The following is a 15,940-nucleotide window of genomic DNA, read 5'->3' as shown; positions in this document are numbered from 1 at the left end:
ATTTACATATGTATACATACATATATAAACACACACATGCATATATGAATGTATATCATCTACATGGATCCTAGTCAAATCTGCAGTGAATACAATAGTAAAACTTGGGTCATGCACGTTGAAGAGAAGTGCAGTCAATTTTAAACAGTTTCAGGACTAATCACGCAAATTTTTTATTTATTTTTTTTTTTTAATATTTTTCTTTGGTTCTTGATGTCCCTTTGGAGACATCAAATGTTTTATAATTCCAGAATATATCATTCCGGTGGAAAAATTTGTATTTTAATCCAAGTGTTGTTATGTGTAGCAATTTACACACAGGAAGAAAATAAACTGCTTTACTGCTTTTATTTATTATAAAATCATGTTGGGTAATTTTGTTCTTCATAATAACTAATTACAGAGAATAAAGCTGATTCCCATCTTTAGTCTGATGTGCAGCAATGAGAAACTTTATTGTATTTTTTACTAAGAATTCTATATCCAGTGCATTCCAATATTAATTTCCTCTTTTATAGGAAATGGACTGATGAATGAAGAGTAATAATTGCAGGAAAGCTTTCTCATCGATGCAATTATAACGTGTAATCTTTCACTAGTTTTACTGTTGTTCTCTATTATAGAAAAAGTGAATTAGACTAGTTTCTTTAACTCAGACTACTTGAGTTAAGTTAGATCTGAGTTGTCTATGATTAGAGTGGATACTGTATGTATATATAATCCGTAATCCAGCCAATTTCCAGTTAAAATATCACTTTACTAATATAGCTAATGTTCTTAGGGTAGACTTCAGGATTCCAATTTATCCTCCATATAATCTTAGAATTGTTATGCAATATTAATTTGTAAGGCTACATAGTTTTATTACTGTTTCTAAGTCTGGTAATTCAAAAGATTTCTTCCAGTTTCCCCTTTTAAAACATTACTTTACAACATATCAACAACACTTGGGACTTTTATATTTTTTTAATTTAAAAGAAAAATTTGTCCATGGTTTTATAAGTAAACACTTTGATTCTGTTCAAAGCTGGTTATATTTTTGTGGGGAACAGAAAATTCCATGGGTGTAAATATTTGTTGCTGAAATAATTCACTTCTGTTTAATTTTAATCAAAATTAATCAGATGTCAGAATTTCAAGCTTTTTTTCTTTGAAAAATATTTTTTATTTAATTTTTGCAAGTGAATTTTCTTCACTTATCATTTATTACAAGTGGACCGTGTTCACTTTTATTAAGAATAGCCAGTGATGTTGAGTTAATTCTTGGATATTGGTTGTGGTAGTTCTTTTATTCTAATATTACTGTTAAATATTTTAAGTACATAAAGCTTTTGCTAAACTGTTTGGTTAATGTATTGGTTCATTTTACATTACTTGAAAATTTTCAAATGTATTTTTTCTTTTCCTTTAAAAATAGAAGTTTAGCGATCATTTAAATTTGTAATGTTGTCATAACTTTCAAAGATATCTTTTAAACTTAGGAACTTCTACACAATACTTGGAAAATAATCTGTTTTTTTAAATATTTGTACTAGTATATTTCTTTCGAACTTTTAATTCTCTGTTTCAAACCCCTAAAGTTGAAGTTAAGCAAGTGCCTTAAGAGTGTATATAAAACTTGTGTGAAAATATACATGTACTTTAACCCAACTTCTAGATTTCCAATCACTATATCAATGGCAAGAAATCCCAGCTAGAAATTGCCCTAAGTCTTCAGAGATAATAAACATTATTTGTGGTACTGTCCCAGTGGACAATATGTTGAACTTCTTCATATAAACTTGATACAATAGTTAGAATAATGAAATATTTTATATGAATTTAGTCCTGTTCTCAGGAATCTTTGGTCAATATGTGTAATATATTGGGTTTTTCTTAGAAATACATTTATTTCTCTCCAAAGTAATTATTTTGGTTTATGTTAAAAAAACAATTAGCTACTTTGTAGGATAGAAACAATCAAATATTGATATCAGTAATAAAAAATGAGAGACCCCCCCCCATCTTTCTCTCTCTCTCTCACTCACTCACTCTTTCTCTCATACACACACACTGTTAAAGACATTTGAATTTCTTTTTTACCAATACATATATTCCCACCAAAAACTCCAAGAATCACCTTTCATTTGGCTAAGTCTTAAAACATTTTTCAATGTTTATTTTTATTTTATTTATTTATTTATTTATCTATTTATTTATTTAGAGAAAATCCATTTATTATCAAACTTTATTTTCATTGAAATATTTTTCATAAACCTTTTATGTTTTAACCACCTATTGAAATGTTTGACATTATTTGTATATAGGTGGTCTATGGTCCCTTAATTTTTGTTTTCAGCACATCTGCTAGTCACCCAGACATCCAGATGATTGCAAAGAAGATTTTCCTTTTTTTCTTTAAATTTTGAAAATGGATTTATTCTAATTTTACTAACATTTGTTGACCCAACTCTGTCCCTCACTAATATCTCTTGCTACCAGAAAACATTGATAAGAAATAGAGAATTAGCCTTCACATTAAAGAAATTGGTGTTATTGAAATTGAAAGCAACTCTCAGTTTTTATTACTTTGGTTTTAGAGTCTTTAATAATAGAAACCTACACACTGTATGGGATATGGACAGTCTACAGTCTGCTAAGATGGCTTGTATTGAATTTGGAGTAAGAAAAGAATAATTTGTCTTATAACACAATATGACTGGCATATTTTACATATGAATAAAAAATTTGAAAAATCAAAATATCCTATTCTATCCCCATATTGGTAATCTACAGTTTGAAATAATATGCAAATATTTGTTTATTTCATTTGAATATTTACAGCAATTTAACTTCATTTATTTATTTATTAAAGTATCTTGATCCCTTCTACTTCCCAATTCATGAAAAAATTGCTAATAACATGAGGCTATAATTTTTTCTTGCTTGTGTCTCATGGTGTATTGCCTTCTCAATTTTCTTTGGGTTACTTTGTCAATTACTCTAAGATATAGTTTCAGGATAGTATCATTGACTCTTCTTCAGCATTTTAAATCTTTTAACATTGCTAAATACAAACAGAGGTTGCAAGTAGATATGTTTTTCTGACCAGATATATTCAACAATAGAGCTAACAAACCTTATTGCTTACACAAACCCCATCAGTTGACAGCAAACAGTAACCCAGAAGCAGAGTAACTACCACCACACATGCACGCCTTCCCTTCTCCTTTCAATACATTTTTACTAACAAATCAACTAATACCCTAATGCCCATATAGTTCTTTGATGCAAAAAATACCTTTTAAAATAATATCTAGAAGTCAAAAACAAAGCTACAACCAGGTACATGTTGGCTTTCAAAACTTGTATTAAGTCCACAGTAATCCTGTCACTTGATTGTTAGAATATCTTTCATAAGAAATTCTAAAATTACCTAGGCCCTGTTTTTTGCCCCCCACCTCTACCCCTTTCTCCAACCAAAACCCAGCTTTTTGTAAAACTATTTTGTATTCTACCTTTGTACCAAAATGCACAACTCTAGATTTATTAAGCGCTGAATAAATTATGCTAACCCAACCAAATCTTCACAATGTTGTTTTTCTTTATCATACCTAGGCTGTGTTTAACCTTTGATCTGTTACAATATTAAATATATTCATGTCTGCAGTGAGTGGAGAAGGCTGAGCCAACATTGTCAGAGTAAATGCTTTCTTGTATTTATTCCATTGGTTTAAGAGATCAAATCTGGCAGTTATTTATCATCACCACATCATTTTAACATCCACTTTTCCAAGCCTGCATGGGTCGGATGGAGTTCTTATTGAGGCAGAATTTCTACAGCTGAATACCCTTTCTCTTGCCAACCCTCACCTGTTTCCAAGTAAGGTAATATTTCCCAATGGCCAGACATGTTCCCACAGAGTTAATGTCACTACTTTTATGACTGAAAACCTGTCAAATAATGTCAAAACACAAATACACACACACACACACTCTCTCTTTTACTTGTTCCAGTCATTTGACTGTGGCCATGCTGGAGCACCACCTTTAGTCAAACAGATTGACCCCAAGACTTATTCTTTGTAAGCCTGGTACTTATTGTATTGGTCTCTTTTTACCAAACCACTAAGTTATGAGGATGGAAACACACCAACATTCACAAAGGGAATTTAGCGAGGTAACAAAAACGTAATTGGGCAAGACCAGTGAAAATTACACAAAAAAATACAATTATCTGTAAACATGTTTCGAATACTTTCTTACCGAAAATATCTGTTTCTCATCAGTACAGACCAGTCTGTGTTGTTGTTTTAATGGAATGTTCTTTATTTGATTACTTGTTTCAGTCATTGGACTGCAGCCATGCTGGAGCACTGCCGTGAAGGGTTTAGCTATTTAAATTGACGCCATTTTAGGTCTGGTACTTATTCTGTTGTTTCTTTTTGCTGAAACACTAAGTTATGGAGATGTGAACAAACCAGCACAAAACACATAACATACATTGATATTACATCAGTGGTTCTCAACCAGGATCCATTGGCCCCTGGGGGTTCATATAAGATTTGTGGGATCCATGCAAGCAAAACTGTAAATTGGGTACACACGGTAGTATATTAAGGATTCATAAAAACATTCTTATTTAGATGTATTTAGTGGAAGAAACAGTTAGGTTTCTTTCTCTAACATGTTAAATAGTTTAATCTACACAAGTTAATGTGTTAAAAACAAAATAGGAATTTTGAAAGGAATATCTACAAAACTAGTTTTCAAACATCAAGAAGCTATGGGGTCTACCAGAGTAAAACAATAATCAAAGGAATCTACAGGTAAAAAATGATTGAGAATCACTGTATTACATGCAACAAATCTTCAGTCTCCATCAATCAAATTCATTCACAGAACATTGATCAGCCTGAGGTTATAATAGAAGACACTTGCCTAAGGTGCTGCACAGTGGGACTAAACCTGAAATTATGTGGTTGCAAAGTGAACTTCTTAACCACACAACTATGTCAATGATAATAATGTGTGTGCGTGTGTGTGTGAGTGCATATAGAGAGAGAGGAGAGAGAGACAGCATATCAGATTTGTCATGGCTGCCTTTTTGACAAGAGGTAGAACTAAGTACTTTAAGTGAGTGGTTGCTAAGGCATAAGAATTCCTATAGATCTTTTGACACAGGTGAATCTAGGTCAAAATATAAAGACATCAACTGTCTTAATCTCTTAGCAATTACGATTGAAAAATGCTTATAATTTCAGCTCAGACTATCTATTCACAAAACACACTTTGAAACCTAATTTTAGTATAATTTGTTTTTTTTATTGAAGAGTTCTTTTTTTATATTTCCCTTTGTCTTCTTCATCCTCCTCCTCATCATCATCATCATCATCATCATCAACAGCAGCAGTTAACATCCATCATCCATACCAGCATAGATTGGATAGTTCAACAGGATCCAGCAAGCTGAGGGACTGTGTTTAGCTCCCATGTCTAGTTTGACATGTTTTCTATGACTGGACAGCCCACCCAGCACTAACAAATTTACTGGGTATACAAGGTGCTTTGCATGGCACCAGCACCATGGAATCATCAATTAAGGTCACAAATCTGGAGAAGAATAATGTAGTCAATTGACTCCATCTGAATGCATAACTGGTCACCTTCATGTGGTTGCTTTGTCTGCAAGAAATAGCAGTCAAATCTCTTTCAAATAACATCCTGCTATCACTAGGTAAAAAGGAATGACATTGAATTATGTAGTTTGAAATAAGCTGTCTATAAACTTATAAATTAAGTCCTTTGCTGCCTTTGGAGCATAAGCCATTGACTTCTCCACTGTTTTCAACTTCGGTCTGTTTTTTCTGCTTCTCTCCCGCTGGATCCCTGCTTTTCATCATACATTTTCCAGAGGTCTTATTGACTCTTTGAATTGTTGACCTTTTGTGACTTTGCTTTTTCCTAGGTAGGGATGTTGGCCCTGTGCAAACCCATTTTTTACTTCTGTTTAGAGATGGTCCATATTAGGCCAACCTCTAACCTTTGACCTTTCCAGCAAGGGAAGCCTTACCAGCAGTTTGTACTCCACTGGCATAACTCACATTGAATGATATCAAGTCTACAGGCACATTTGGCCACAGCTTATTCTGGTTTCCAAGGCATTTAAGTGACAGAGTACAAGACTCAACTGCACTGAATGGGACACTCGTCCACCACAGGACTAACTCCCCAGATGTCATTAATACTCATGTGGACTGAAGCCATATGAAGTATCTTGCTCAAGGATGCAACATGCTGCCCAATCCATGAAGCCCATGAACTAATGACCATGTGATCAACACCCTAACCACCATGTTGTGTTACTTCACAAAAGGTCCTAATGCATCTCCAACACCATCGATTTCTGTCTCACTATTTTTCTAACTTTATCTCTCCTTCCTTTTCCAATTAACCATTTTAAGTACATAGCACAGCACTAGATTCAAACGAAGCACTTATATTTCTACACTAATGATGGTAATGCTCTTATCTGCTGTGCTACTAATGCATATACATGTATGTATATACTGGATCACAGATGTTGCTCACACAGCTTTATTCTATTAAACTTGTGTCATGTAATTTGATCCAAAATGCCGCTTAAAAATTAAAATGCAATAAATGTTTAAAATCAAAATAAGTTAATGAAATTTTCATGTATTTTATTGACTTTTTTTATTACACAATCATGGAAACAATAAGACAAAACAGCCCAGGCATTAACTTGTCTGGTTATTATCATTATTATAATTTCTCTAGACTCTCAGAAACAAATATTCAGACAACAATGAGCAATATACAAAAACACAGCTGCGGTAGGAGGGGAAAAAAAAAGCAAAATTAACAAAAAAAAAATCTTTGGCCTTAGTTTGAGTGACTAGGAGGAGAAGATAGAATCCTTAATTACATTCATGAGTGCATTTGAATAATCTCTTTAGTCACAGACAGAAGTTTATGAAGCAAATTTATAAGGGGAGAAAACTTACAGAATAGTTTCTTAATTATGGAAGCATTTATTTCTTATCCTAGGACAATCATACAAGCACTTGCAGATGTATGCATTAATATAAAGAATGAAGCAAGAGGTAGTCTTTTCTTAGCCACTGCAGATCTAAAACTGTATAAAACGAGATAAAAACAAGAAAAATCTACAAAAATAATATGAAAATTTAATAGCATTAGCTCCTAATACAACTTTACTAGAATGACATTCAGTAAAATTTGGAAATTAATTTGAAACATTTAAAAAAATATATATAGAAAAATAAAAATCATTAAGATCTTTCTTTACGAATCGATGAATAATTATTTTCTTTGGGGAAAGGAGAATTGGGTGGAAATCTCCACAGACAATTTAAAGGTTAAAAAAAATATACACTAACCATAAAATATTAACTGAATACAACAAAGTCACAAAATGTCAAAATTCACAGATCAATTTTTCTTCCATTTGATCCAAACCTCATTTTCAGCAGGTAGCTCCATCAAGAGCCAATCATTGTTTTATTCTTAGCATCTTCTGAGATACAAGCTCAATAGAAAATCCAAAATTTTGTGGTATATATGTCTTCATAAATCATACTGTGCTTCTGGCTCATCAGGGGATCAAATACATTACAGTATATATATATATATTTCTCTCAACATTTCATTTTGAGTTGATTTAACAGAACCCAATAATTTTATAGTCTATAATTATCCACATTTCATTTTGAGCCTCTGAGTCAACACAAAATCCAAACTTCAACTTAAGCCTGCAGTTTAACAGAGAACCCAAATTCACATAAAAATAGTATAACAAGTTTTAAACACATGCAACATTTTCTAATCAGAGTTGGCAGGAGCCAACATTGAGGACAATATATATTTCAAGTTAGATCAATTGCATCATCATCATCATCTTCGAAGTAAAAAAATATTGATGAATGACAGATCTTAAGAACAGATAAACATTGATGAATCTAACAAGTGTCATATACTATCATATGGTACAGTACTTCTTACTAACATGATAACTTCTTACTAACATGGTTATCACGATAATATTTACAATAGAGACTAAATAGTAATAACTGCTTCTTATTAAGACATGAAACCTGACATTTTTAGGGCACAGGAAGTTGTGAGGCTCATGCATTTTCAAACAGTCAAGTCATGAATTGAGATGGTTCCAAACAGGGGTGAAAAATCATAAATTTGGCATTCATCACAATTGTAATAATAATAATAATAATAATAATAATAATAATAATAATAAAGATAATCTTTACATTAGTAATCAGTAATTACTACAATATTCACATTTTGGCCACAATTACACATTAACAGCAGTTTATAATCATCTGACACAGACATCAATGGAGTAAATCTATCCCAGAAAAATATTTAAAAAAAAAAGAAAACAAACAAAAAACAAAAAAAAACATAAAACGTTTCTGAATAGACATCTGAGTAAGGAAAGACTAATGGTTGATCAAAACCAAAAAGCAAAAATACCCAAAATATATTTTTCTCATAGCAGATATAGTAGGAATACTGGTCCCTCCTCCTCACAAAAAAAAAAAAAAGAAAAGAAAAAAAATTAATCACAAGATTAAATCAATAGAATCTTCCAGACACTTTTCTACAAAAGGAGAAATTTGACATTTCAAAAACTGCTTTTTACAGTTATTGATAAAAAAAATTTTTTTTTTTTTTAAATTGAGCACAAAGCCTTAGATTTATAAGAGCAGGAAAACTGAATGTTGTGATGTCCATCCATTTCTCAAGCATACAAAAGCTAAATGAAATGGCATCAATGTCAAAGTAAAACCAAATCAATAGCAGTGAGATCCATAATGATGGCACTTCACTTCTTTGGTTTCTATTTTCCTTTCATTTTTAGTTATTATTAAGATAATAAGATCTGGAAATAAACCAAGTTCTTTGAATTAAGAATTCATAAGAAGGATCAAACTATTCAACAATTATACTAGCACCACATATTTCATAACATCAATAATATTTTTTTTTTCTTCTTTTCTTCTACAAACATCCTCATTAAGAATAAATTATTATACAGTCCAGCAAGTTATATCAAGAATGCATTCTAACTCATTTGTGTGTGTTTGTGTGTGTGTGTGTGCGTGCGCAGCATACTCTTTTATTGGTTCCATCCTGTGAATTGTGGTCATGTCAGGGCACTGCCATCGATGCTTACAATTAAAACAAAGGTGCATACTTTGTCAGTACATGTCACACCCTTTTATGTGATCAGCCAAACATCTATTAGAGACAGTTGGTAACTGACTGCTGTTCTGTTACAGGGTTTGTCTGGTACAAGAACGCGAAGGAAGGCACACTGTCATGACAGTGTATGAATAGATCAGGTAGTAAGACAAGCAAACAAACCATTTCATTACTGAAATTATCACAGTCACTTGACCAACCACAAGTACATGCAGTCCAATGTGTGATTATAAAAAAACTAAAAATACAGACCTTATAGCCAAAGACCCTGTATACAGTTGGCCTTCTGTATTTGTTCCCCCACCCACTAATAAGTACACATACATTAGACACAATACATTCCATGAACCAATGAGCAAGCTGCTGTATGATCGTTTGACTTGAGCTAAATCTCCCTCAAGTAACACCGTATCCTCTAAAGAAATAGGACTTCATACTTTGCACCTTGGGGAAAATGGTTCTTGGTCAGAACACCTTCGATCCAAAAGTCAGCTAGATCATGTCTGACCTGGACTAAATAACTTGGCAACTATCTCATGCTCAGAAACAAAAAAATATATAATAATAATAATAATAATAATAATAATAATAATGAAAGGAATAGTAATAATGAAAAAATAAATTTAAAAAACAAATATAAATAAAATAGAGGATTTGGATCGGCAGGATTTCAAATCTGACTTAGAACAGTCGGCTGATAATGTTTTACTTTGTTTTAATTGATTTCCACAGATGCCAAAAAAGGTTTATCTATAAATATTTCATATTGTTTATAACAGGAAACAACAATAGAATCAGTCAGAAACACTGTACATGAATTTTTTAAAAAGAAATGGGAGAAAAAAATGAAAAATATGAGAAATTATTTAGAAAATCACAAAGTGGATGAGTTATAAACTATGACACCCACCTAATAAATACACTGTGTGTGTGTGTGTGTGTGTGTGTGTGTGTGTATTGCTATTAATAATAAATGGTGGCAGTTTGAAATAAATCTGCTTCTAACATCAAAGTGTAAAACTGAAAACAACAATTATTATTACACAGATTATTCACAACGCAGATTGAAATTCAAATACACACACACAGAGGCAGCTAAATTGAACCCACTTTTAAAATATTATGATACCATGAATTAAGAGCTAATATTTTATATGTAACAAGTCTAAAATATTGACTTTGTCCTTTTTTTAATTACACATTGTGATAGATTATACTCAAGTTAGGGAATCACTGCTACAAAATGTTATTGCTGAAATGAGCCATGCTGAGCAAGGCCTTTATGACATCATTATCAATACAAAGTATAAAAAGGGAACAGTTTACTGTACTCTGGGTAAACTAAAGGCTCAGATATTCCCTAGTCATTTTACCCACAGTGATTGCAAGTGTACCTGTACCTTTCAGGCTGATTTGAAATGATTTATCACAGAAAATCATTATCATTACCAAAGACCACAAAAATCACTATCAGCTTGCCAAAGACCACAATGTGAGCAGGAAGACAATAGTTAAAGCTGTTAAAAGCTACTTAAGTATAAAGTCAATATTCAATGGTGTTGATGCATTCTCACAGCCTGCTCTAAAGCTATTAGGGTTGAGAGAGCCCCAAAGCTTTTCAATTATCTGAATCATATGGGAAGGAAAGTAAAGATCTTTGTCAACAAAAACAAATTCATGGTTAGACAAGTCATTAATCATCACAATGGCAGGGTTATTGCTTTTCAGCCTTCTGAAGTTATTGCTGTCTTACAAAATAAGATCCTACCTCAGTGATGGTGTTGGGAGTAAGCCATTGCAAACAAAAGCTAAGTGATACCACCTCATTTTATCGAAGAAAATTTTATCAACATGACTAAATAGTCAAACATCCTTGATAGAATTCCAGTAATATAGATTATTAGACATTCTAATCTGAATGAGGTTATGTTCATCCAAGAGTCTGCAATAAGACCTATATCAGAGCATGTGCAGGATTATTTCAAGATGAAGCTTTCACTATTTGTCTCCAAGGGAGTCTAGCTTGTCAGATCTGTATTGTTACGATTTTTGGATGTGGAGCATCATTGAGCACATGTCCAATGCAACAGCTCACAGCAATGTCACTAAGCTGAAGACTGCCATTAGAAAGGCATTCAGGTCTGTGGATGATGTTAGAAGGCATGCTCAGTTTTCCATATTTGTATTCAGTCAATTGTAACATTAAATGATATCCTTTCAAATAAACATACACAAAATATAAACACAAACTGTCTTAATTTGGCTGCCTGACCTCGCAACACACACAAGGATGTACAAATGAGAGAAAGTATATTCAATATATATAGTAGAACTTACTTATGCAAAGCTGAGGATTCTCTCCACCACTGTTCAATAGATTCTTGCTACATGCAATCCTTCAAGTAACAACCAAATGAAGAGTCTCTGAATAGCAACAAAATGAATCCCCAACTTCAAATGAACACAACACACACACACACAAGGCAGATCATTTACTTAAATACATTTCCATTTTTAGAAACAGTTCAAGATTCACAAACTCAATAAAATGGTGATAAAAATATGAGTGTAATTCAAAGGTAGTTCATTTTTATTTAGTTATACAATATGATTATGGCACCTGATTTTCAGATAATATATCCAAGATTTCTAAGAAAGAAGGGCAAAATAACAAAGAGACACAAAAAGATTTAAACAGTAAAAATATTCATATATATATATATATATATATATATACACACACACACTATACAGACACAAACAATAATAGGATTTCTTATTGAGGCATAAAGCCTAACATACAGAGCAGAAAGGAAACAAGTGCTGCTATCTTCATAGCATTGAAGTTATTCCAACAAAGAAATGGAGCCAGTTCACATACATACACACACAAACACATACATACATTCATTCACAATTTGTGTTTATAAGTTGAAGAAAAAATAGAAAAAAATAAAGGAAAGAGAATATGAGATATTTTTGTTGTGAGAAAAAAATGGTGTTGGCATCTGATAAAAATTAATCAGATGAAAATGATAATGATGTAAAGTGATGTATGTTGAAGAGAGAGAAAGAGAGAAGTGAGAGAGACAGAGAATGTGCAATGAGATGATTAGTACTGCCGCTGTTGGTACTGTGCCTGCGGTGAATAGTCTTGTTGGTTGTATGCCTGGAACTGTGTTTGCTGCTGGCTAGGAGATTTCTGTAGTGGAGGCACACCTTTACGGTAAACTAACATATTTAGAACTGGCTTCCGTTGGATATATTCTACAGCCTTTTTGTGTGTAGCTACAGTCATGTCATGACCATTCACCTAGAAAATGCATAGAGACACAAAGTTTATATATATGGAAATCCATTTCATTATTCATACACAAGCACATGGCAACAGTCAGTAAAAAGATTGTTATTTTTCACACTTTACAAATGAATATATCTTTTAAGATGTAATTGACATCCACATAATATTTCAATCACTTTGATTTTCAATAGTCATCACATTGATATTCTGGATATTTACATAGTACCAGACGGGATTTAAACTACAAAACTTTATCTCTAAACAAAAGTGAGCAACAACTTTATCCACTAGGTTTCAACATCTAGATATTAATGGTTTTCATATCTCAAGATGAAGTTCATAACTTTTTGAGAAATTATAATCTTATTAACAACTCAGCTTAGGTAGAGTCCACTGGAGGTGGTTGCAGAACTATTTCCTGACAAGGAAAGGGGGGTTCTGCTGGAGTGGTTCAGTTTTGTGTTTTAATTGCCATGGTGGTATCCACAACAAAGATAGGAACTTAATCAGTGGTAATAGTTCTGTCTACTGAGAACTTCCTAAAGGTAAGAAAGAGCTAACCCTTTCACAACCAAACCAGCCAGATCTGGCCTAAATATTCTATGTCTTATGTCAAAACTGGCTAGATCATGCCTCTCACAATGCCTTTCTAAAAATAAAGAATAACATCATCAAAATCTCAAAGTTACAAGATAATGCATGATTAATTCAAAATAATATGAATAAATAAGCATTACATTTGACAGAGTAAACTGAATGCTAAAAGGTTAAATCATTGTAAATTTTAAAAGTTAAACAAGAAATATAAATATGTGGTGAAGGAAAAACAATACAAGTCAATTACTAACATTATTTTCAATTTTTTTTTTTAGCAAGAGAGAGAGAGAGAGAGAGAGAGAGAGAGATAATTCTGAAAATGTTTCACTCTTATTCTGACTTCATCAACGAAACACAACTTTCACTTAATAAGTAGCTGTGAATGAATCAGTAAATAAATGTACACAATTGATAAAAAAATGTGGAATTCTGCCCTAATGTCTCATTCTGTCCCATTTACAAGATTCAGTCATAGATAAAGGAAAAGAACAGGTATTTGAATATCTCCTGATAACTGAAACATTAGTATTCTATAACCACTGTACATTAAGACCACTGTGCAATGACTGAAGCAAGGTTTGTCCTGAACAGTAGCCTAGTATATTTTCAATGATATTTTCTACAGTTTAAAGAAAATTAATTTAAGTAATAAACTAAATTCACTCACCTGAAGTATTTTGTCATGAACCTGAAGCCCAGTTCGTGCAGCAGGACCATTTTCATGAATATACGTCACATATATACCCTGAAATCATAACAGAATCCTATATACGTTTACTCTCATGCACACACAATAGTGAAAATTTAAAGGAACAAAAAATTAAGGAAAAAAGCAACAGAAATCAGTTAATTTACAATAAAGAACAATAACTGAAAGATTTTTAGTTCAAATTCTGCTGCATGAAAAAAAAAAAGAGCATTTGTTCAAATTGCAATTAAAAAAAATCAGATTATCATTACAAAAACATCTAAGGATATCTGAAATCTGAAAAAGAGGCAAAGAATTTTTGTGAATTAATTACATGGATAATTTCGGCTAATCATAGTTTTTCAATTATTTTACATATGTGTGACCCTCCAATATTATTCCAACAACTAATATCTCAACCACACTGAGTAATGAGAACACTATCATTTCACAATGGCAACAATGAACTCAAGGGAACACATTCAATACCTACTCTAATAATATGTAAAATAAGTCAAAAACGTTTCTTCATCAGTCATGGGCAAACTTTTTCAAGAAGTGGGCCACGCCAGACATGGCTCATTATCAGGTGGGCTGCACTACTAAAACAACTGAAGGTTATTTTTCATTGGCCATGCCATTCAATAAGTCTTGTGGGCCACAGTTTGCCAATGACTGTTCTACATGAGTGCTTGACTAGCTGGAAATAGCAGCCAAAAGCCCTTCAAATTACAACCATCTTGAAAAAAATGGAGAAACATATTGCATGGCATAGTTCAGAATAGACTGTCTGAAAAAACAAGGTGGTCACAGTTGGAACGGCTTTAGTCATAGGTCTGCTAGATCAAGGCTCATCTGGAGATGAGTAATAAAAACAATCAAATAAATTAAAGATCTGCAGAAGTTCAAAGCATGGTAGTAAAAAAACAGAAAGTGAACATAAACAAGACTAAAGAATAAGTTAGTAGCAGGAACTGCAAAAGTTGTCTGACTTGATATTTAGAAAAAAATTACACAAATACTCAGTATTGTGTTTTCATTACAAAAAAAAAACCCCAAAAAAAACCCCATAGCTGTGATTCACCATATTTTTGCTAACTGTTTTAGATGTCGATGTAATCACAAGAGAAAATAGATACCCTCTTGGCTCTCCAAACCCTTGTCCAAGGAGAACATCAAGGAGGGCTACACCAGCACTCGCCTGATATTCTTTTCAACTGAGTACCATGGAGTAAGGTGAAATGAAGCATCTTGTTCAAAGAGACAATTAACATTGCTCAGGCCAGAAATCAAATTATGAACAATAGACATGATTAGAAGCAACAGATATAAAGGAATCTCTGGTAGACTGGCAGGGAAACCAAGCTTCAGATGAATTAGATGCATAAAGTAATGAACAGATGAGAACTGGAAGACATGGACTGCTCAGCAGGCTTGCTGAAAGAGTTTCTATTATTTAGATTATGTAATTAGTGCTGAAGGGGAAAGCTAGAGAGAAAATAGCAGCTGAGATTGGAAAGAATACAGAACTGTTAATATAATATTCTTCTTCATAGGAGAGGAACATACTACATAAATTGCATCAAGTGTCATACTGAAATGAATATAGAAAGAGTCAACAGTGATTACAGAGGAATAAGTTGAGTCAGGTCTGTCAACTTTACAATGCTATCTGATAAAAAAATATCTATGAAAAGATTTGGCAGATGTATGTAGGAAAGAGTAAAATCTATGGTTAATGTTGACATTATTACCTAGAAATGAAATTAAAAAAAAAAAAGAGTGCAACAGGTGTAAAAAATGGTGTAGAAAGTGAATATGAAAACAAAAATGCGTGGAAAGCAACAGGAAGGGGGAGGATTTCGGAAAATTCACAAGATCCGAGTTTTTCCCTCATAACTTTAAGGAAAATGGTTCTTTTTTTTAATGAAATTTTATATAAATACCTTTCAAATGGCATACATTGGGATTATAATGAAATTTGTAGATAAAAATCTTTTCCGAAGGAATGGGGAGAGGACTTTGAAAAATTCACAACATCCGATTTTTTCCCTTGTAACTTTAAGGAAAATGGATACCTTTTAATGAAATTGTATATATATACC

The 15,940-nt window shown here is 32.5% G+C and overlaps 1 protein-coding gene across 1 annotated transcript in view; it reads right to left on the bottom strand.

The window, feature by feature from the left end:
- Positions 1 to 6,658: 6,658 nt before the first annotated feature.
- Positions 6,659 to 15,940, bottom strand: part of LOC106870732 (tax1-binding protein 3 homolog) — a 26,172-nt gene continuing 16,890 nt past the window's right edge. The window contains exons 3-4 of the mRNA XM_014916906.2: positions 13,815 to 13,892; positions 6,659 to 12,562 (exon numbers count right to left, since the gene is read on the bottom strand). Coding sequence (XP_014772392.1) covers positions 12,362 to 12,562; positions 13,815 to 13,892 — 279 coding nt within the window. The 3' untranslated portion in view covers positions 6,659 to 12,361. The remainder of the gene's footprint in view (positions 12,563 to 13,814; positions 13,893 to 15,940) is intronic.

The sequence above is a fragment of the Octopus bimaculoides genome, chromosome 4 (assembly GCF_001194135.2).
Source record: "Octopus bimaculoides isolate UCB-OBI-ISO-001 chromosome 4, ASM119413v2, whole genome shotgun sequence".
Taxonomy (NCBI): Eukaryota; Metazoa; Mollusca; class Cephalopoda; order Octopoda; family Octopodidae; genus Octopus; species Octopus bimaculoides.
This window is presented reverse-complemented; position numbering and strand designations above follow the sequence as displayed.